The following is a 22978-nucleotide window of genomic DNA, read 5'->3' on the forward strand; positions in this document are numbered from 1 at the left end:
AAAATAAAGATGTGACGTTCATTTGGCACGGAAACGTAAATCTGAGGCATAACCTTGGCCGCTGACTTCATGAAAATCTGGATCCAGCGTTTCAAACTCTGTGATTTTAGTAATGCACTGTGCACATTGAGGCAGGTCAGTTCTGACAGTAGTGGAATGTGGGGACCTGAGTATAAGGATCATAAGGATCCTGGAAGATCCTTGCCTGAGATTTTCCTTTTCTTTTGCAGGGCCTGAAATAGCCCAAAGGGAGTACCACAAAGTACTGTGCAGTCTGTAGACACAGGTCTTTGATTTGATTTTTTGGAAGTCTGTATATAAAATGAATGAAAATCCCTTTAGATTTCGCTAGATTTGACTTTTACACAGGCCAGATCATCAAGAATATGTCTCAGCATATACAGAATGCCTCCACCAAACACACCTATGAGAGGCTAACAAAGAGAACAGCAAACCAGGAAGTCCCTGGTTCAAATCTTTCTTCTGGTTTGAACTCATTAGAAGACCTTGGGCAAGGGGTCCCCCCAATTTTTTTAGCCACCTTTGGGCATCTTTTTTAGCCACCTTTAGGCACCTTTGGAAGTCTGATGCAGGGTGGTAGGCACAATCACAAAATGCCTGCTGCAGAGGGTGGAGCCAGCCACAAAATGTTGGGGAGTGAAGTTATGCATAACTCTGATTTTGACTCTTCAGTATCTCAGGCAGAAGCTCTGTTTAACAGGATGCCTTTTAAAATGAACATCATGTTTAAAAATATTTTTGTGCATATTGACTTAACCAAGAAACATTCATCTGGCCTTATCTGTGAGATTACCAGCCAATCAGAAGCTTTGCTGGGCAAAGCCCCAGCTGGCCCCGTCCACTTTCTGAAAACACTTGGTGGGCAGCAGGAAAGGTTGTGGGCGCCATAGTGCCCACGGACACCACGTTGGGGACTCATTCCTTTGGCAAACCACTATCTTGCAGCCTCCTGTCTGGAACATATTGGTGATTATATTACCAGTCTGTCTTTACAGGGAGGGATGTTGAAAGGATTACTGAGATAACGTTTGCAAATTCAAGTGGGGTGGTTGCTGATTGCACAATCCTCTGTGTGCCTTCTCTGAACCGAGTCCCACTGTATCCAGTGCAGGTTGCTCTCAGGTGAGTATGTATAGCAGTGCGGTCCGTACCTGTCACTTCAAAACAAAAAAGGTTATGTATGGAGACAGATTTACTGAAACGTTAAGTTTTCATGATCTATAGCCCACTACATCAGGAGCATGTATATATACACACATACACTGAGTTTCATTTCATGCATCTGAGTTTCATTTCATGCATATATACATTTACACACAGAGACACACAACAGAAGGAAAGGAAAGAGAAAAAAACTGCAACTTCAGTGGGAGAATCCAATGAGAAATTTCCAGATTAGAATTCCACACACACACACACACACACACACACACACACACACACACACACACACACGATATGATTGAATTAAACAGAGCTGATGCCTTATTTAAATCACTGCAGGCATCACATTTCTTCTCATAATTGTGTGTGTGTTAAGTGCCGTCAAGTCGCTTCCGACTCACGGCGACCCTATGAATCAATGTCTTCCAAAATGTCCTATCTGACAGCCTTGCTCTGACAATCTTGCAAATTGAGGGCTGTGGCTTCCTTTATTGAGTCCATCCATCTCTTGTTGGGTCTTCCTCTTTTCCTGCTGCCCTCAACTTTTCCTATCATGACTGTCTTTTCTAGTGGCTCGTCTTCTCATAATGTGATCAAAATACAATAATAATTAGGGTTAACTTATCATTGGCTACAGCTATACTGGAGTTTATCCAAAGGTTTTGTTCTGTTAACAGTGAAGCCTTCCGTTGGTGCTAGAGGCCTTCTACCAGTGCAAAGAGTCTGTACTTTTAAAGTTTTGCATAGAAATGTCACAACCCACTCTTCACAGTTCCCTTCCCCCTTCTTATGTGTATATATTAAGCTGATGGAAGTTTCATTTCATGCTCTGGCCCACAAAAGCTTATGCTTCAGTAAATCTGTTATTCTTGGGGAGGGGCCGTGGCTCAGTGGCAGAGCATCTGCTTGGCATGCAGAAGTTCCCAGGCTCAATCTGTAGCATCTCCAGTTAAAAAGGTCCTGGCAGTAGGTGATGCCAAAGACCTGGACCAGAGAACCGCTGTCAGTCTGAGTAGACAGTACTGACCTTGATTGACCAAGTGCCTGATTCATAGGGTTGCCAACCTCCAGGTACTACCTGGAGATCTCCTGCTATTACAACTGATCTCCAGCTGATAGAGATCAGTTCCCCTGGAGAAAATGGCCGCTTTGGCAACTGGACTCTATGGCATTGAAGTACCTCCCCTCCCAAAACCCAGCCCTTCTTAGGCTCTGCCCCAAAAACCTCCCGCCGGTGGCGAAGAGGGACCTGGCAACCCTACTGATTCAGTATAAGGCAGCTTCATGTGTACGTTTTTGGTGCTGCGATGCTCCTGTCACAGTAATGTATATAAGGACTTTTGAGCACTCTTAATGGGGCAATTCTAAAAACACTTTCCTGGAGTGAGCCGCATGGAATAGACCAGAGTAGAGTTCTGAAGAGACCTGCTTAGAGCTGCTCACTTTATGGGGTTGCCAGCTCTGGGTTGGGAAATACCTGGTGATTTTGGGGGTGGGGGCTTGGGGAGGGGGTGGGCCTCAGCAGGGCATAATGCCATAGAATCCACCCTTCAAAGCAGCTTTTTTCTTCTGGGGAACTGATCTCTGTAGCCTGGAGATCAACTGTAATACCAGGAGATCTCCAGGCCCCACCTGGAGGCTGGCAAACCCTATCTCTTGACCACTATATAAGTACTGAGAATTATAATTAATCTCTCCCAGCCAGCCCTATGACCCTGGGATTCATAAGAAGGCATTCGGAGTGAGCGCAGGGACCCAACACACAATACTGTGCCTCTCTTTTTAGAAATTGACTGGGGGAAATGCAGGCCACAGAAGGAAGGACAACGGTTGCGAAATTTAACTTTAAATCACAGTTTAGGATGTTTTGACACAGTAGGCATAAGAGCTTGCTTTTAGTTTTTTGTGTAAACCTGCAAGCATGCATCTCCCCCCCACACACACACACATTCTAGCTAACTTGCAGTTTCCAGCCTAGCGAAGAATAATTAATGAATCAATGGCTTTATGCCCAGAAAAAATGGAACAGAGTCCAACAATTATTTTTTGGGGATGCTCAGGGGGTTCTTAACATCATGTCATTTGAGGAAACAAATTAAATGGTTTAATAAAGTTATGGGAGGCTCATGTAATTATGTCTATATAAAACAGGAACACCCTAAAACCCCCAAATCTCTCTCATGTGGGCTGCAGTTAGACTATCTTATTGTTTCTGAAAAGGCTTGGTGGGGATTTTAAACATTGCCTTTGCTCTTTAACTGCAGGCTAGGTAGGAGAAGAGATGACATATACACTTTCTAAATTATAATCTCATGAACACATGAAGCTGCCTTATACTGAATCAGAATATGTCTGCTCAGACTATCAGCGGCTCTCCAGGGTCTCAGGCAGAGGTCTTTCCCATCACCTACTTGCCTAGTCCCTTTAACTGGAGATGCCGGGGATTGAACCTGCGACCTTCTGCATGCCAAGCAGAGGCTCTACCACTGAGCCACAGCCCCTCTCATTTATACAGTCTAGTACAGGGGTGTCGAACTCATTTGTTACAAGGGCCGGATATGACATAAATGCCACTTGGTCGGGCCGGGCCATGCCTTGCCAGCCCAGATTGACAGTGGGGAGGTGGTTGCCTTGGCTGGCTCATGGGCTGGATAAGAGCCCTCAAGGGGCCGGATCCAGCCTCCAGGCCCTGTGTTTGACACCCCTGCCCTACAGGGTTGCCATAAGTCGGCTATAACTTGACAGCACTTTCCACCACCATCCATGTCTAGGGCAACTGCTGTAAAGAAATGCAGCTCCAAAGAAGAAGAGTTGTTTTGTATAAGCCAGATTTCTGTACCACTTAAGGCAGAATCAACCTGGCTTACAATCACCTTCCCTTCCCCTCCCCACATCAGACACCCTGTGAGGTAGGTGGGGCTGAGAGAGTGTGACTAGCTCAAGGTCACCCAGCTGGCTTCATCTGTAGGAGTGGGGAAACAAACCCAGTTTACCAGATTAGCCTCTGTCGCTCATGTGAAGGAGTGGGGAATCAAACCCGGTTCTCCAGATCAGGGTCCACCACTCCAAACCACTATACCATGCTGGCTCTCATCCTGACCTTCCCTTCTTTTAATTTTCTGGCTCCTCGGCTTTGACATCACTTTTATAATGAAGCAAGAATAGATGATGAAGAAGAAGAGTTTGTTTTTATATGCCAACTCCAAACCACTGCTCTTAACCACTACACCACGTTGGCTCTCAATGAAAATGTAATTATTTTCAAATGGTGCATCTGAAATAGACGGGTGCATCGAAAAGTGCACACCTGGCAATCATTTGCAAGATGGTGGGGGGCACGCTTCTCTGGGACAAAGGCTGCGTTTTCCAGCACACCATCACTAGGTGGCTAATAGTGCAATCCTATTCAGCGTCACTTCAGTCTCTAAACCATTGACTCCAGTGGGCTTAGACTGGAGTCACTCTGTTTAGGATTGCACTGTGACTAACACGACTGGTAGTGACTGGATGGGCTCTGGCTTGGATGAATCAGTGGCCTGTCGGGCAAAATCTGCTGTTGGGGGTGGTGTGTTCGTTTGTCTTGCGCAATGCAGATTTAAATAAATGTTGTTCTCAGTTTCCTGCTGTTTGTGATGTTTAAAAGATCCGGGAGAGTGATTGGTCCAAGGTGACCACCCAGAGCCATGGCTGAGTGACGTTTGAACCCCAATCTGCCCAATCCTAGCCGCTTAATTTGCACCTGACACCTGTCAGGTGAGCAACTACAAACTGCAGCTTGTGTTCTGCAGATCTCCGTGTTTAATTTGGCAGTGGAACAAAGACTCTCCCCAGGGGAAGATGTGTTGACCTCCGCCAGTCTTATTTAACCAATTACTTCCTTTCTCGTTCTGAGAAATTCTAATGCGTGTTAGCGTTTTGAAACCAGGCAGAAGTATCAAATGCAACGTTTTACTTTCTATTCCTTTCTTGATTATTGTTTGAGTGGTTCTGCAATGAGATCCTTGTAGCAGTTTCGAGACTTTTCAAGCCCATCAAAAACTGGAGAGCAGGAGAGAGCCCCACAGGAACCAGGAGCGACTGCCAAAGTGGTAGAGGAGATTGATGAAAAAAGGAAGGGAAGCAGGCCTTAAAATAGGAACAAAGAAGGAAGCAGACCTGAAAAGAGAAACAAAAAGTTCTGCAATACTTTATTTGCAGAGAGTAGCTGTGCTCATGCGCAGTAGAATAGTTAGATTTGATGTTGGACATTGAACAAACAGGCCAGTCCCTGCGACAGAGATTGAATGGACATAAGTCTGACATCAGAAACCACAACATTCAGAAACCAGTGGGGGACCAATTTAACCTTCCAGGACATTCAGTTGCTGATTTAAGAGTAGCAGTTCTCCTACAAAGGGATTTCAAAGGAAGATTAGAAAGAGAGACTGCTGAATTCCAACTAATAATTAAGCTCAAGGCTATGCATTCTCCCGGACTTAATAGAGATCTGGAATTCCTGCCTCATTACCAATGCTAATTTCTCCATTCCTACTACCCCTCTAGGAGCCCCGTGGTGCAGAGTGGTAAGCTGCAGTACTGCAGTCAAAAGCTCTGCTCATGACCTGAGTTCGATCCCGACGGAAGTCGGTTTCAGGTAGCCAGCTCAAGGTTGACTCAGCCTTCCATCCTTCTGAGGTCGGTAAAATGAGTACCCAGCTTGCTGGGGGTAAAGGGAAGATGACTGGGGAAGGCACTGGCAAACCACCCCGCAAAGTCTGCCTTGGAAACGTCGGGATGTGACGTCACCCCATGGGTCAGGAATGACCCGGTGCTTGCACAGGGGACCTTTACCTTTTTACTACCCCTCTGCATATCACACCTAATCCAATCACACCTGCTAATGTCATTTACTTGCTTTTGACATTTACATTGCCATTGTGTGTCTAATTTACTCATCTCTACTTCTGAAGAAGTGAGCTGTGGCTGACAGAAGCTCATACCCTGCCAGAAATTTTGTTAGTCTTTAAGGTGCTACTGGAATCTTCCTCTTTTCTACAGTTAGATTTGAGTCTAGTAGCACAAGATTTTTGGGGTATGGGCTTTTGAGAGTAAAAGCTCCCTTTATCAGATACAAGTAGGAACGGAGATCTCGGAGTCTTTATATCCCAGTTAGAAGCTGGGAGCTTTGACTCTCGACAGCTTATACTCCCCAAATCCTGTTGGTCTTTAAAGTGCTACTGGACTCGAATCTATCTGCAATACTTTATTGTATCTTAAGCTGTTGTGGGTTTGAACCAAGAGATGATGAAGTGAATTCTCAGCAATTCTCACACTGAAAGATAAAAATTGTGACCAGTGGGTCAAAATGGCCTAGTGTGTAACATTTCTGTGCAAAAATCTAAAGTATACAGGTTATCTGTCTGGTTTGTCCTACCCTTCCTCCAAGTTCAAGGTGCTATACTTGGCTTTTGCCCTCCCAGTTTTATCCCCCCCCCCAACCCCCATGAGGCAGGTTCAGGGTGAAAGGGTGTGACTGGCCTCAGTGAGCTTCATGGCACAATAGGGATTTGAACTCATTCTAGTCCAATGTTCTAACTACTATACACGCTGGTCTTTAAGCATAGTGATCTTTCTCAATAGTTGCAACAGGGAACAACAGAGACCCCCAAATAGCTGGCTGAGTGACCTTGCCAGTCACACACACTCAGCCTAACCTACCTTACAGGCTGTCGTGAGGATAAAACTGGAGAAGAACAACGTTGTCAAGACAGAAGGACCATTTTGGTTTTTGCTACCTCTGTGTTCTCCATTTTTTGTTCCTGGGAATCACACATTCAGTATTTTTCCTGGCTCATTTCGTTCTCATAACACCAGCTGTAGCTTGTTCCATCAACAGGCCTGGCTATCAAGGTCACCAGCTCACACCACTCTTAATGAACCAAGTGAGAACATCCGCGTGAAGATGGGAGGGGTGAGATCTCTCATTTCCTCTGGGAGCCTTATTCTGGTTCAGACCCTCAGGACCAGAGATGCCCTCCTTTTTGAAACAAAGGAAGACGGAGGTTCTTGGGAAGCTGAATTCTTCTGGCTTTCCTGTGCTCCTGCCGTATTGCCTGTACACACAACCCTGCAGGTAAATGCCACATGACGGGCCGTTCTCACCAACAGCGTATGGGTAGTCTTTAAAGGAGAAAAACAACCTCTTCGTTTTCGTGATGCAAAATGAGTTTATTGATTTGTTGTTTGTAGCAATCCTACATGTATGTTTTAATTTAAAACATCCGCTAAACACATCCAAAGGAGATGGCAGTGTGATGCCTGTCGGGCCCGTTTCGCATCAGTAGCACAGGTTCCTAACAGGATGGACCACACTTCGTCTCATCCCCAAGACATCTCAAAGGAAAACGACTGGATTGGAGCCTACCATTTTGTTCTGTCGGTGCCCGCACGTACCACTGGCGCAAGTACCCTTCCGCTTAGCGGTGGCGCACGTGAGCACTGACAGATCAAAATGGTAGGATCCCATGAGCCCGACATCTGGAAAGATAGCAGAGCCCCTTAATTGCTGGGATCTGGCTAGAATGGCAGTCCTGAGGAACGTTATACTCTTCTAGGCCCATTGACTTCCAGGTTGAAATGCAGTCATAAGTCTAGGAAGAACTTTCTAACAGAGCAGTTCCTCAGTGGAAGAGGCTTCCTTGGGGGGTGGTAAGCTCTTCTTCCCTGGAGATTTTAAAGAAGAGGCTAGATGGCCATCTGTCAGCAATGCTGATTCTATGACCTTAGGCAGATCATGAGCGGGAGGGCACCTTGGCCATCGATTGGGCATGGAGCAGGGGTCACTGGGGGTGTGGGGGGGGGAGTTTGGAATTTCCTGCATTGTGCAGGGGGTTGGACTAGATGACCCTGGTGGTCCCTTCCAACTCTATGATTCTATGAAATCAACCATCCTGCAAGGCCGCGACTCAGTTCAGAAACCTGGCAGGAGCCCATTTAAAACTGCTTTCCTATTTCTCACATTTCCCAGTGGGGAAAAGGCTCTAAAATGAAGTGCCGTCACAAATCAACCTTCCCGAGTGCATGAAATAGCTTTACACTGAATCAGACCTCTGGTCGATCCAGATCAGTGCTGTCTACTCTGATTGGCAGCAGCTCACCAGAGTCTACAGAGGTTTTTAAAATCAGAGGGGCCGGGGATTGAACTTGGGACCTTCTGCGTGCATTAGCAGATACTCTACTGCTGAACCACAGCAGTTAACAACGTTCATGTGATCTCAGTCTTGCTTGTTCCAGTTTGTAAGAACATTCCTTTCCCCGAGCAGTTCTGGTCTGAATATCCTTCTCTTTCTGGGGGACAGAGAATGATTGACCAGCAGGCACAAGGAAGACCTCATCTATGTTGAAAACACACAGGAAAGAGGGCAAGGATCCTGCGCTGAAGGTAAACCTTTGACATGTTCTGTGCCCATCTTTCCCAAGTATTACCCTTAAGCTCCTGAGCTTCGCCCCCTGAGTTCTCAGGCCTCACCCCCCCAAAGTAATCCAGTTTAAACACGATATCAGCTGTACAGAACATAACCTTTTAAAAAAACATGTTCCGCCTCATGTTTAAAACAGGCTCTGCCCTTGTTGTGACCAGCTCAAGGCCCATACTTCCAATTACAGCCATTTCGACATATCCTATCATAGCAGCTGAAGGTTTTCAAAGAGGCATATTCCATCTCTCTCCCAGTGTAATTGATACCAGTCATTCATTTGGGATTTTACAGGTTTGAATTTGCAGTTACCTACTAAGCCCGCCGTCTCTTTTTCATCACCAATCTTTCATAAGCCGCTGGACCCTTCCCTTTCAAAAGAAGGCCAGCCTTGCTGGAATGTCCATTTCATTCTAGTCAGAGGTATGAATGGCGCCCCAGCAGCAGGCTTAAGGAAGTATCGGGTCTCCATAAGCACAGTTCCGCTCCACAGCCAGGTTGTAATGCCCGCCTCTTCCTCCTTTGTAGGCGCTGGTCACGATTCGAAGCCATCCACGCTCACCCTGCAAGACATTTATGTGTGTCAATAGAGGCATAAGAAAATAAAAGCCATGCTGGATCAGACCAAGGTCCATCAAGTCCAGCAGTCTGTTCACACAGTGGCCAGCCAGGTGCCTCTAGGAAGCCACAAACAAGACGACTGCAGCAGCACCATCCTGCCTGTGTTCCACAGCACCTAATATATTCAGCATGCTTCTCTGATTCTAGAGAGAATAGGTATGCATCATGACTTGTATTTGTTTCGACTAGTAGACACAGATAGCCCTCTCCTCCATGAGCATGTCCACTCCCCTCTTCAAGCCTTCCAAGTTGGCAGCCATCACCACATCCTGGGGCAGGGAGTTCCACAATTTAACTATGCATTGTGTGAAGAAATACTTCCTTTTATCTGTTTTGAATCTCTCATCCTCCAGCTTCAGCAGATGACCCTGTGTTCTAGTAAGATGAGAGGGAGAAAAGCATCTCCCTGTCCACTCTCTCCATACCATGAACGATTTTACAGGCCTCTATCATGTCTCCACTTAACTGCCTTCTTTCCAAGCTAAACAGCCCTAAACATTTTAACCGCTCCACATAGGGCAGTTGCTCTAGCCCCCTGATCATTTTGATTGCTCTTTTTTGCACTTTCTCAAGCTTTGCAGATCTTAGGTAAAGGTAAAGGTCCCCTGTGCAAGCACCGGGTCATTCCTGACCCATGGGGTGACGTCACATCCCGACGTTTCCAAGGCAGACTTTGTTTGCGGGGTGGTTTGCCAGTGCCTTCCCCAGTCATCTTCCCTTTACCCCCAGCAAGCTGGGTACTCATTGCAGATCTTAGCAAACGTTTTTCTTGGGATGGTGATGCTCTGAAAATCCTTCCATACCTGTGCTGCTGATGACCCACTACTGGAAGGGAAAATCACCTTGCTCCAGGTAGGGCTATTGTCCTGTATCGAACCATAAGCATGCAGGAGGGTGCTGCGGGTCAGTCAGGTTTGTGTGTAGATGTGGAAGTGCACACTTAAAACTTCCAGGTGTGTTATTTTGTTGGCCAGAACTCTGTGCCATGTAGCTGCCTTGTGTGACCAGTGTACAATAGATTATCCTTTATACATGCATTGAGTAATTCTTATGTTACATTAATTGCATGTATAGCTTAACATGTGATTGGAACTCCCCCCCCCCCCAATTATCCAGGCAAACAATGGCAAACCACCTCTGTTCCCCTCTTGCTTTGAAAACGCCATGGAGTTGCCATAAGTCAGCTGCGACTTGACGGCATTTTCCACCACCAAGCAGAAGAAGGCCTGACCTGGATGGCCCAGGCTAGCCTGATCTTGACAGGTCTCAGAAGCTAAGCAGGGCCAGCCCTGGTTAGTACTTGGATGGGAGACCACCAAGGAAGTTCGGGGTTGTTAGGCAGAGGCAGGCAATGGCAAAGTACTCCTATTCTTCTCTTGCCCTAAAAACCCTATGGGGCGGCTGTAAGTCAGCTTTGACTTGACGGCACTTACCGCCACCATTTATCCAGGTACTGGTCCCCAATTTCAGTTGCAAGGTGGATGGGCGTTGGCTCTTTCTTATAAACGGATGTAGTGTTGCCTACCCAGCCAGATCCTTTACTAAAGTGAGCTCTCATTTGGGGGTTACCTTCTCTTCTCCTTACCCAGGGTTCTCCCCAAGAGTTTCGGACAATCCAGTATTCCGTTCCATTTTCAACACCCCAGCCAGCGACGGAGACAATGTGGTTGATGATGCGAAAAAACTTGTATTCTTCATAAAGTCCACCGGTGTATTCCTCCAGTTTGGGAGTAGCCATGATCCCACAGCTGTTTAGGGTTGTTGGTTTTTTGTTTGTTTTTTAAAAGAAAACAGATTTAGGATGCTACTCAAAGCCAACATTTTTCAATATGCGCTCTGGAAACAATCACAGGAAGTATCCGATCTGCGCCCCTCCTGTTTTGAATCCCACCCAGCCTGAGTGGCTTCCTCATAAAAGGCCATTCACCCTGTGCACTCAAAGGGGTGGTCCAGACTGGACTGGCAATTTCAACCATTTCTTCCTTCCCACTGCAGGCTCCCCCATATCCGAGTTCCCTACTGCCCCTGAGCAGCCTTTTGTGGAGATCAGCAGGCTGCAGTGGGAAGGGGAAAGCAGGGAAGTTTCATTCTGCTGATGGAAAATTTGGGCTGGATCCAATTCAAAGCCTGCAACTCCACCCTCAAAAACCCTCCACTGAAGCACCCTCTCTGGAAACACCCTTTTAAAATTCCTTCAGCTCCATCATAGAAACGTAAAAACAGAAACATAGAGCTGGAAGGGACCTCAAGGGTCATCTAGTCCAACCCCCTGCACAACACAAGAAATTCATAACTACCTTTTCCCCTTTCCCAGTGACGCTGCTCTATGCCCAGAGAAAGGCAAAAAACCTCCAGGATCCCTGGCCAAACTGGCCTGTGACCCAATGGCACTTAATCCAGGTACTGGTCCCCAATTTCAATTGCAAAGAGGATAGGGGTTGCCTCTTTCTTATCCCGTCCTGATCCCAGAATGGTGATCAGCATTACCCTGAGCATTACCATGGAGTCATAAGATGGCTCAAGTCCTCCTGCAGGGAAAGCAAGGACTCCAGACCCCCAGCACAGAGAAAGGCCAGTGTGGCATAAGAGTGTCAAACTAGGATCTAGTAGAAAAGAGCAAGAGTCCAGTAGCACCTTAAAGACTAACAAAAATATTTTCTGGCAGGGTATGAGCTTTCTGCAGACAGACTAACACGGCTACCCACTATAAACTAGGATCTGAGAGACCTGGGTTCGAATCCCTGCTCTGCCATGGAAGGTCACTTGGAGACAGTGGGCCAGTCCGAATTCTCCGCCTAACCTACCTTGCAGAGTTGTTATGGAGGATAAAATGGAGGAGAGAATCATGTATGCTGCCCTGAGCTACATGAAGGAAGGTCAGGATTTTAAAATATACTAAATAAAACAATTGTGCCTACTGAAGCAATGGGTTTAAGAGCAGGTTGTGGCCAAAGGTCTCAGATTATTTCTCAAATGACCTGGCACAAGCGGAGCCGCTGGTCCTCCCCTCTCCTTTGGTATCCCCACGATAAATGGAAATATACCGATCTGTGAATGTTTATGGGCTTCCACTTGTTACTGCCTACAGCGCTTGCTGTACTTCGCTGAGGTTCTTCACCTGATGGGGCCGTTGGCATAGATTTCCGCCTTCATTTTGTCCCTCCCGCTAATTGTTCCGTAATCAGCGACTTTCCAGAGGGTGTAGTTCCGAATCACATGACATTCGTCAAACGTAACACACGTCCCGCACTGGTTAAACTTCTTGCACTCTGCAACGTCAACAGAAATGGTTTGGGTGACACAGAAAGGTATGGGTTTTTTGGTGTTTTGGGGTAACATCCAGCCTGAAGAAGAGTTCTGGAGAACTTGAAAGCTCACACCCTTTTATGGTTCATTTGTTTGATCCTAATAAAAGGTATAACATGGACCGTGTCCCTTAAAAACCCCCAACAACCCTGGACCTGGAAAGGATAAAATTATGTTTCTGTTATCTTATTTTCTGCCCAAATTGACTTCTATCCTATTCCATCCCAAAGGCTTACCAGATAAATAACACTTTACATTAAAAACAGGGGGAAAAATCCACTGATCTTTTTGTGGGTCAAAGACCCACAAGTAGGACCTGAAAAATGTACCTATACACATGTACCCAAGTAGTGTAGTGGTTCTAGTGTCGGACTAGGATCGGAGAGACCCAGCTTCGAATCCCCACTCTGCCATGGGAAACGTGCCAGACGATCTTGCGCCAGTCACACACACTCAGCCTAACCTACCTCACAGGGTTGTTGCGAGAGAGAAAAAGGAGAAGAGAACAATGTACGCTGCTTTGAGTCCCCACTGGGGAGAAAAGCAGAGGGATATAAAGGTAGCCGATAAATAAAATAAATAATAAATGTATAAGTAACCAAATGGGATCCTTTGTGGAAGGAAGAAGAGTCACTTGCTGTAAGGCGATCTCACGTACTTTGGTCTTTGGCTTGGTAATTGTTGCAGGTCTCATCCGGGATGCCGTGGGTGTGAGCATACTCCCAAACGCCGGTGTGGTCTCCTCCGTGGCAGGTCCCTGAGTCAGCACAGTCAATCACATGCTGAACAGAGAGGTAGGCAGAGGGCCAGGCGGCTTTCCTCTTTATGTTGATGCGGTCTGAGGGACAGAGAGAAACAAGCAGAGAGAAGCTTTGGGGAGCTCTTGGGGCAGAGGGCCTGAGATTGGGGAGTCTGCCAGCAGAAATTGTATTTAGCCACAAATTCACAAGGCGGTCTTACAGATATTTGGTCTCTCTGGGCCACAATCCTACATCTGTAATATGGGGAAACAAATCCACTTTCAATGCACTTTAACGACAGTTTGCAAGTTCTGCCGTTCCGCACAGTAAAATCCAGCTTCAAAGTGCATTGAAACCGGATTGAAAGTGCATTATTCGGCATGTGCGGAAGTGTCTAATGACTGGCCTACCTTATAAGCCCGTTTTAAGGACTGCTGTGTGATGTGAAGCATTTTCAGCACCAAAAGAGGTATGTAAGTGATACCCGGACCTGAAAGGCCCAGGCCCTAAATAATGGTTCAGACCCTTAAGGTTTCAATAGGCTCAAACGTGCACAGCTGAAGGTCTGACGGAGGCATAATTCAGATGTGTCTAACGTTCACAGCTTTGGTGGAATAACAGAAAACAGGAACACCTGGAAGATTGCAACAAGTGCAGGTCGGCCTTGAAAAGTGACCGAGAGCTACTCAGTGATGTAAAGATAGCCAAAACACACCTCTTGTTTCAAAGTGGTCCTCCTCCAAGGATGGCTGCGCAATCGCAGTGGGAGTTTAATTATAAGAGATAGTAAGTTGAACGCATGCTTGAATACTAATGAGTAGATGTGCCAATTAGTAACGTGCTTTCCATATGTACAACGGAAGGAGGAAATGAGATGCTATATATTGTTTGTGATTGGGAGTGACGGTGTGCTTCTCTCTTCAACAGCCCCTCAAGCTGGGGGGGGGGGCACCTTATTTGTGTGCACAGAAATAAACTTTTATTCTTTTCACCCCCTTGGTGTGTGGTTATCGGCTCAACAGCACCAGGATCAAACCAATTGTAACCTATTTATGGTAACATAAGTGCCGTTAAGTTGCAACCGACTTATGGTGACCCCAGAAAGTGGCTTTGAAGGCAAAAGATGAACAGAGATGGTTTGTCATTGCCTTCCTCTGCAGAGCCTTCCTTGGTGGTCTCCCTTCCAAGCACTGATCCTGATTAGCTCCTGGGATCTGATAAGATCAGGCCATACCGTGCCACCTTCCCTCCATGGGGAAAGATATATATTTTTTTGGCTGTCAAGTCACAGCTGACTTATTATAGTGACCCTGGTGGGGTTTTCAAGGCAAAAGACGTTCAAAGGTGGTTTGCCATTGCCTGCTTCCATGTCACAACCCTGGTATTCCTTTGGAGGTCCCCCATCCAAATACTAGCCAGAGCCGACCCTGCTTAGCTTCTGAGATCTGACGAGATCAGGCTAGCCTGGGGCTATCCAGGTCAGGGCAAAGAGGTATACACATGCCAAATATAATCATTTGGTGTAAGTCATTACAGGGACATGCAGCATTTGGAAGTTCTGAAAATGTTTTGGACCAAAAGGGACTTTTTGACAGAGGTGGTGCTAGCATCTGCTTGGCATGCAGAAGGTCCCAGGTTCAATCCCTGGCATCTCCCATTAAAAAAAGGACAGGCAGTAGGCGATGTGGAAGACCTCTGCCTGAGACCCCGGACAGCCCTGCCAGTCAGAGTAGACAATACTGACCTCAATAGACCTGTGAGGCAGCTTCGGGAGTGTTTCCACCATCAGGACGAAGCTGGAGTCATCCTTCCCCCCACCCCACCCAACCATACTAACAACATTTGATAGAAATATTACTGCCATTGTGTCAGCTGCATAACAGTACTGTGGCATTTGCTAAAGAGAATGGGAGGCATCCATCCATAGTCGATGTTGCATTGGTCAGGAACGGAACCTCCATGCTCAGAGGCAGTACACCTGCAATGACCAAATGTGGGAAGGCCACCAGAGGGCAAATCGCTCAACCACGCGTGACCCCATACCTGCGAGGGCGCTGGTGCTGCCGTGAGCCCAGCAGGATCCGCAGTACTGAGGGATGTGCTGGTTGCGTGTGGTGCTCACGTAATTGACTCCATCTATGTTGCGCCAATCCCAGCTCTGGGGTAGCTTAGAGACTTCCAGGTATTCATGAGGACGAGGGTAAGTTCTGTTGCGGGGAAGAGGGAGAGCAAAGTCAAAAGTTTTCCCAGTGTCTGGAGGGAAGCGGGGTTGGGGAGGCAATCTTCCTCTGCCTCACAGTGATTCATGCCATCTTTCGGCTTGGTTGGGAGTTGCGTCATATCTCCTAGCGGTGAACTTCCTTCTGAGCCAATGCATACTTAAAAAACATTAATGAGCAGCCAAAGTAATGGCTCAGGCAGCGGCCCCCGATGTGGTATAAGGTTAAAAAGGTAAAGGTCCCCTGTGCATTCCTGACCCATGGGGTGACATCAAATCCCGACGTTTATTAGGCAGACTTTGTTTATGGGGTGGTTTGCCAGTACCTTTCCCTGGTCATCTTTCCTTTACCCCCAGCAAGCTGGGTCCTCATTTGACCGACCTCGGAAGGATGGAAGGCTGAGTCCACCTTGAGCCGGCTACCTGAAACCAACTTCTGTTGGGATCGAACTCAGGTCGTGAGCAGAGCTTTTGACTGCAGTACTGCAGCTTTACCACTCTGCACCACGGGGCTCTTCGGTATAAGGTTGGGCTATTGTTATTATTTATTTATTATTTTAAACATTTATTAGCTGCCTTTCATCCATACAGAGCTCAAGGCAGTTTACAAACATAGATAAAACACATCAAATAAAATACATTAACAATTTTAAATCACAAAATGTCCCAGTCCAAAATCTTTTTTGCTCATTAACAAAGTCTTAAGCATTCATAGTATAGAGAAACAGAGAAACAAAGAGATAAGAATCACAAAATTTTAAAATACTACTTAGAACTGCTACTCAACTTAACCAAATGCAGTCCTAAATCATAACAGTCTTCAGTTGCTTCCTAAAAGTCAAAAGTGAGGGAGCCAGGAGCACCTCCCCGAGGAGGTTGTTCCATGATCGTGGGGCTGCCACCAAAAAGGCCCTCTCTTCTGTATCCAGCAAATGAGGTTCTTTGATTGAGGGGATGGTCTGTAAAGCCTCTCCCTGAGATAACTTAGGATCTGGAAGACCCGGTTTCAAATGGAAATTTTAGCCAGGTAAAGAAGACAGCCACATGTGTTGACTGAATGCACGAGGAGGGAGCAGGTGCGGCTACACCAGCCACACACCCTGCCTCCACATGACTGTGCAGAGGACGTGTCTGTGCATTTGGCCCCTCCCTGTTTTTAATCATGGGGAGGAAGAGTCCGCACAGCCGCTTCCTCCATCTGGTTGCCACCGGCCCACGGGGTGGGATCAGTGAACTTGCGCCCACTCTCTGTCCCAGGTGTTCAGTGAACACATGGGGTTGTTGTAAGTAGTAGAAGAAGAAGAGTTGGTTTTTATATGCTGACTTTCTCTACCACTTAACGGAGAATCAAACCAGCTTACGATCACCTTCCCTTCTCCTCCCCACAATAGACCCCCTGTGAGGTAGGTGGGGCTGAGAGAGCTGTGACTGGCCCAAGGTCACCCAGCTGGCTTCATGTGTAGGAGTGGGGAAACCAACCCGGTTCACCAGATTAGCCTCCGCCGCTCATGTGGAGGAGTGGGGAATCAAACCCGGTTCTCCAGATCAGACTCCAGCGCTCCAAACCATTGCTTTTAACCACTACACCACACTGGCTCTTATGGCGTGATGTGCAGTTTGGAGGGTGATATGTGCCTCCCGGATGCTGCAGCTCTGCAATTGGAGCAAGATCAACAGTGTGCACAAATCTCTAAAGAACGATAATCACAATCTGCAGAGAACTGAGGTCTCACGGTTGGTAGTGAGCCCAGCCTGATAGCATCAGATCTGCCTATGAATTCGAACTCTGCAACATCCTACTGAAATGGAGACTCCCTTAATGAAAGTGTTGTTGTTGTTGTTTAAGTCTGGCAGCTTTTGAATCTGTCCTTAACATAAAGGGAGGCTGTATTGCTCTTACACTGGTTCTGGAATAGTTCCATTTCAGTGTCTGAGTCATGTCCGTTTATTTTCTTGTACAGGTAAGAGAAGAAGAAGAAGGTTTTAATATGCCGACTTTCTCTACCTTTGCAGGAGAATCAGACTGGCTTACAATCTCTTCCCCTTCCTCTCCTAACAACAGAACACCTTGTGAGGTAGGTGGTGCTGGGAGAGTTCTGAGAGAGCTGTGACTAGCCCAGGGTCACCCAGTTGGCTTTATGTGGAGTGGGGAAACCAACTTGGTTCACCAGATTAGACTCTGCCGCTCATGTGGAGGTGTGGGGAATCAAACCTGGTTTTCCAGATTAGAGTCCACCGCTCCTAACCACTGGCTTCTTCCACCTATGAATATGTTGGAAAGGCACTGCTGGTTCCTGATAGCACCGATCACACTGGAAGGAGCATATATTTGATGTTTACAATTATTAAAGTGTGCCAGAATCCGTTTCATCCACAAGTCTGCATTCAAAGGGAAGAAAATGCTGTCTTTCCCTGCCTTGCATGTGACATGGTAGCTGAAGGGTCAGATCGGTCAGTTCTGATTCAGTGGCCTTAAGCCTTCACCAGTGGAGATACAGTCATATGATCTTTGTCTGTCTTTTTTGTGCTGCAGTCTGATGTGACCAAGAAAGCATACCTAGGAAGGGACACTATAGATAACGGCAAACATGATTCACTGGGATGAGCAGCTTATCTTGTGACTGAGTTATTCCACCTTTCTAGTCAATACTTGGAGGCTCTCCTAGATGTGGAAAGACTGGAAGAAATCCACACAGCATTTCCTCTGGAGTCATCCCCTCAATTTGTATGACATATTTCTATCAGCAAGGATGACTTCTGAGCGCCCTTAGATTTAAGGAGCAACTCTGTTAGGGGTATAGAAGAGCCAGATCCTAAACTCTGTCTCTCTCTCTGTGTGTGTGTGTCACACACACACACACATATACACACAAACAAGGGCGGGGCCATGCCTCAGTGGGGGAGCATGTGCTCACCATGCAGAAGGTCCCAGGTATAACCCCCAGCATCTCCACTGAAAAGGATCAGGTCAGGTGATGTGAAAGACCTCGACCTGTGACCCTGGAGAGCAGCTGCCAGTCAGAGCAGACAATACTGAGCTTTATACTCTGTATAAAGCAGCTTCATATGCTCGTATGCAGACAATGACAAACTTAATACCCAGAGGCTCCTGTGGCATGTGTGGAGAAAGTAAGTAGGTTCTGGTTGAGAAGGCAGGAGGGGGTGAGGAAACCTGCTTCCCAGTCCCAGACACTGGGGTCGCCAAGGATTAATCTAGCCTGCTCCCCACTTCCCAATGAAGGCCATTGCTCATTCCTATAGGGAAACGTCAGTGTGACACTAACCCCACCAATGACCACCACTTGTCCCCAACTGCAGCTGAGGGACAAATTAGTCCCTGGCATTGGCATGGATCCAACCAGCTTGGTGTGTGTGTGCTGTCAAGTTACAGCTGACTTATGGCGACCCCGTAGGGTTTTCTATGACTTGCCCAAGGTCACCCAGCAGGCTTCATGTGGAGGAGTGGGGAATCGAACCCGGTTCTCCAGGTTAGAGTCCGCTGCTCTTAACCACTACAACTCACTGGCAGTACTGCAGCTTACTCTGCACCACGGGGTCTGGGCTATAAGGCTACTATTATTTAGGAATGGCATAGTGGTTAAAAGCTGTGGACTCTAATCTGGGGGACCGGGTTTCATTCCCCCACTTCTCCACATGAAGCCTCCTGGGTGACCTTGGGCCAGTCACAGTTCTCTCAGGACTCTTTCAGCCCACGTGGAGGCAGGCAATGGTAAACCACATCTGAACACCTCCTGCCTTGAAAACCCTGTGGGGTCACCGTAAGTCGGCTGCAACTTGACAGTATAGTGTTGACGACTGGAGAAGGCAGTGGCAAACCACCCTGTAAACATAGTCTTGCCTAGTAAACATCACAATGTGACGTCACCCCATGGGTCAGTAATGACCTGGTGCTTGCACAGGGGACTACCTTTACCTTTAAATAAGTAAACAAACAAACAAATAAAAGCAAAGAGGCCATCCCCACAAGGAGCAGTGCACTGAGATATGCAGTACTCACATTATTTAATGTGTGTGTGTGTGTTAAGTGCTATCAAGTCGCTTCCAACTCATGGCGACCCTATGAATGAAAGTCCTCCAAAATGTCCTATCTTTGACAGCCCTGCTCAGATCCTGCAAATTGAAGGCCGTGGCTTCCTTTATTGAGTCAGTCCATCTCTTGTTGGGTCTTCCTCTTTTCCTGCTGCCCTCAACTTTTCCTAGCATGACTGTCTTTTCTAGTGACTCTTGCCTTCTCATAATGTGAACAAAATGCGGTAACCCCAGTTTAGTCATTTTAGCTTCTAGGGTCAGTTCAGGCTTGATTTGATCTATAACCCCCTGATTTGTTTTTGTTTGTTTTTTTGGCAGTCCATGGTATCCGTAACACTCTCCTCCAACACCACATTTGAAAAGAGTCTACTTTCTTCCTGTCAGCTTTCTTCAGTGTCCAGCTTTCACACCCATACATAGTAATAGGGAATACGATGGCATGAATTAATCTAATCTTGGTGGCCAGTGACACATCCTTACACTTCAGATGCATTATCCTTTATCAGCCACTCCCAACACATATTTGGGAAAGGTTCCAAGTACAGTAAGAATTATGACTGCCTCCCCTCCCTCCCCCTCCCCCTCCCTGGTTCTTCTAGATCTAGCAAGCCTTCGGATCCAGACCAAAGCCTTTTGCAACCACCGGAATCAAGAGTTACAATTGCACAATAATTGGGCTAGGATGCTGGGGGAGATGCTGAAATCGAATGCCAAAGCAGCAGGGCTGCTGGGCTGTGTGTTGCAATGTTGAAACCGGGCAGCCGGGATTGTTTTGAAGGCTGCCTGTCTGTGTCTTCCCTCTGGGATTTTTTAAATTTTCTTTTTAAATGAAGAGATGTCATTCAGAGACGTTTCCTTAGCAACTAATCCACTTTGCTTTCAGGCGGTCCAATGGTCCTGGGCAAAAATCAAGGCGTCCTTCTCATCATTCAGAAGGAACCAGCCCGTTCAAAGTAGTAATCCAGAGCACATAAATTTCCCCCTAGCTTTATTCCAGATGTCATGGGCTAGTTCGAACTGGGCCATTTATGCATGGGATGTTTTGTCTTGGATTTGCCACTCTTCAGATGCACATTTTCCCCATCTGAATTCTCAAAACTCTGCATGGGGGATTATTTTTGAGTTCTGAGAATTTGGAAGGGGGAAATGTGCATCTAGAGAGCAGCAAATCCAAGGCAAAACCTCCCATGCATAAATGGCTGGTCAGATATAGGAAGCTCAACAGGGTCAGCCGTGGTTAGTACTTGGATGGGAGGCCACCAAAGTCCAAGGTCGCTATGCAGAGGCAGGGAATGGCAAGTCCACCTCTGTTTCTCTCTTGCCCTGAAAACCCTCTAGGGTCACCATAAATGGGCTGTGATTTGATGGATGGCACTCAACACCCCCAAACTCCACCCAGCGCAGGGTCAGCCCTGGTTAGTACTTGGATGGGGGGCCACCAAAGAAGTCCCAGGTCACTATGCAGAGGCAGGCTTCTTGGACTTCTTTAGTGGCCTCCCATCCAAGTACTGATCAGGGTGGCGGGGGAGATGTATTAAAATCCGTTTTTGGCAGGGGGGGTATTTAAAAAAGAGAGAGAGGTTTTGTGCCCCTGAGCCGGCTCTATGTAAGGCTTCTTGGTCCCGCGAGACAGCCGCATGCCCTAAGCCATTCATCCTCCACTGTGGGCCTCATTCACATGACAGCTATGGGAGGGTATCATAGAATCATAGAGTTGTAAGGGACCACCAGGGTCATCTAGTCCAAACCCCTGGCACATTGCAGGAAATTCAAAACTGCCTCCCCCCCACACCCCAGTGACCCCTACCCAGAAGATGGCCAAGTCGCCTTCTCTCTCATGATCTCCCTAAGGTCATGGAATCCGCATTGCTAACAGATGGCCATCCAGCCTCTGCTTAAAGACCTCCAGGGATGGCGAGCTTACCACCTCCTGAGGAAGTCTGTTCCACTGAGGAACCCCTCTAACTGTCAGAAAGTTATACATGCCAAATATAATCATAGAATAGAATAGAGTAGAATCATAGAGTTGGACCACCAAGGTGATCTAGTCCAACCCCCTGTACAATGCAGGAAATTCGCAATTACCCCCCCCCCCACATCCCCAGTGACCCCTACTCCATGCCCAGAAGATGGCCAAGATGCCCTCCCTCTCTTCATCTGCTTAAGGGCATAGAATCAGCATTGCTGACAGATGGCCATCTAGTTTCTGCTTCAAAACCTCCAGGGAAGGAGAGCTTACCACCTCCTGAGGAAGCCTGTTCCACTGAGGAACCACTCTAACTGTCAGAAAGTTATACATGCCAAATATAATCATAGAATAGAATGGAGTACAATCATAGAGTTGACCACCAAGGTCATCTAGTCCAACCCCCTGCACAAGGCAAGACATTTGCAACTACCCCCCTCACACACACACATCCTCAGTGACCCTACTCCATGCCCAGAAGATGGCCAAGATGCCCTCCCTCTCTTCATCTGCCTAAGGTCACAGAACCAGCATTGCTGACAGATGGCCATCTAACCTCTTCTTAAAAACCTCCAGGGAAGGAGAGCTTACCACCTCCTGAGGAAGTCTGTTCCACTGAGGAACCCCTCTAACTGTCAGAAAGTTATACATGCCAAATATAATCATAGAATAGAATGGAGTAGAATCATAGAGTTGGACCACCAGGGGTCATCTAGTCCAACCCCCTGCACAATGCAGGAAAGTCACAACTACCTTCCCCCCACACACCCCCAGGGACCCCTACTCCATGCCCACAAGATGGCCAACATGCCCTCCCTCTCTTGGACCACCAGGATAATCTAGTCCAACCCCCTGCCCAATGCAGGAAAGTCACAACTACCTCCCCCCGCCCAACCTCAGTGATCTTTACACCATGCCCAGAAGATGGCCCAGATGCCCTCCCTCTCATGATCTGCCTAAGGTCCCAGAATCAGCCTTGCTGACAGATGGCCATCCAGCCTCTGCTTCAAAGCCTCCGGGGCAGGAGCGCTCGCCCCCTCCCGTGGGGCTCCCCCACCCTCGTTGAAAAAAGCCCCCACCAGATGGGTCTGCCGCTCTCTCGAGGCCCCCGCCCCCCCCCCACCCGGATCCTCCCCAGGAGCCCCCAGCAGAGTGCGGAGAGCGCGGCCGGGGCCCCGCAGGCGCACGGACAGCGCCGGAGCGCCCCGTGCGCCAAGGGCCGCGCGTGCGGGGCGAGGCGCGCCCCCTGCCCGCGGGCTCGGGGGGCTCGCTGACCTGAGGCCGGCGGGCGGGCGCGGCAGCGGCCGGTGGCAGCTCTGCCCTTGCTGGACGTCGAGGCCGGCGGGCGAGGCGGCGGCGGCGGCGGCCAGCAGCGGCGCCAGCCAGAGGGCTGCGCAGAGGGGGCGCATGGCGGGCAGGGGCTGCAGCCGCCGCCGCC

General features: G+C 47.8%; 1 protein-coding gene across 1 annotated transcript; it reads right to left on the reverse strand.

Moving 5' to 3' along the window:
• Positions 1–9088: 9088 nt before the first annotated feature.
• Positions 9089–22949, reverse strand: LOC130493900 (cathepsin Z-like). Its single transcript, XM_056867520.1, has 6 exons — positions 22816–22949; positions 15350–15513; positions 13225–13404; positions 12379–12529; positions 10846–11008; positions 9089–9202 (listed from the first exon to the last, which is right to left on the reverse strand). The coding sequence occupies exons 1-6, from the start codon at positions 22947–22949 to the stop codon at positions 9089–9091; spliced, it is 906 nt and encodes a 301-aa protein (XP_056723498.1).
• Positions 22950–22978: the final 29 nt, after the last annotated feature.

The sequence above is a fragment of the Euleptes europaea genome, chromosome 2 (assembly GCF_029931775.1).
Source record: "Euleptes europaea isolate rEulEur1 chromosome 2, rEulEur1.hap1, whole genome shotgun sequence".
NCBI classification, from domain to species: Eukaryota; Metazoa; Chordata; class Lepidosauria; order Squamata; family Sphaerodactylidae; genus Euleptes; species Euleptes europaea.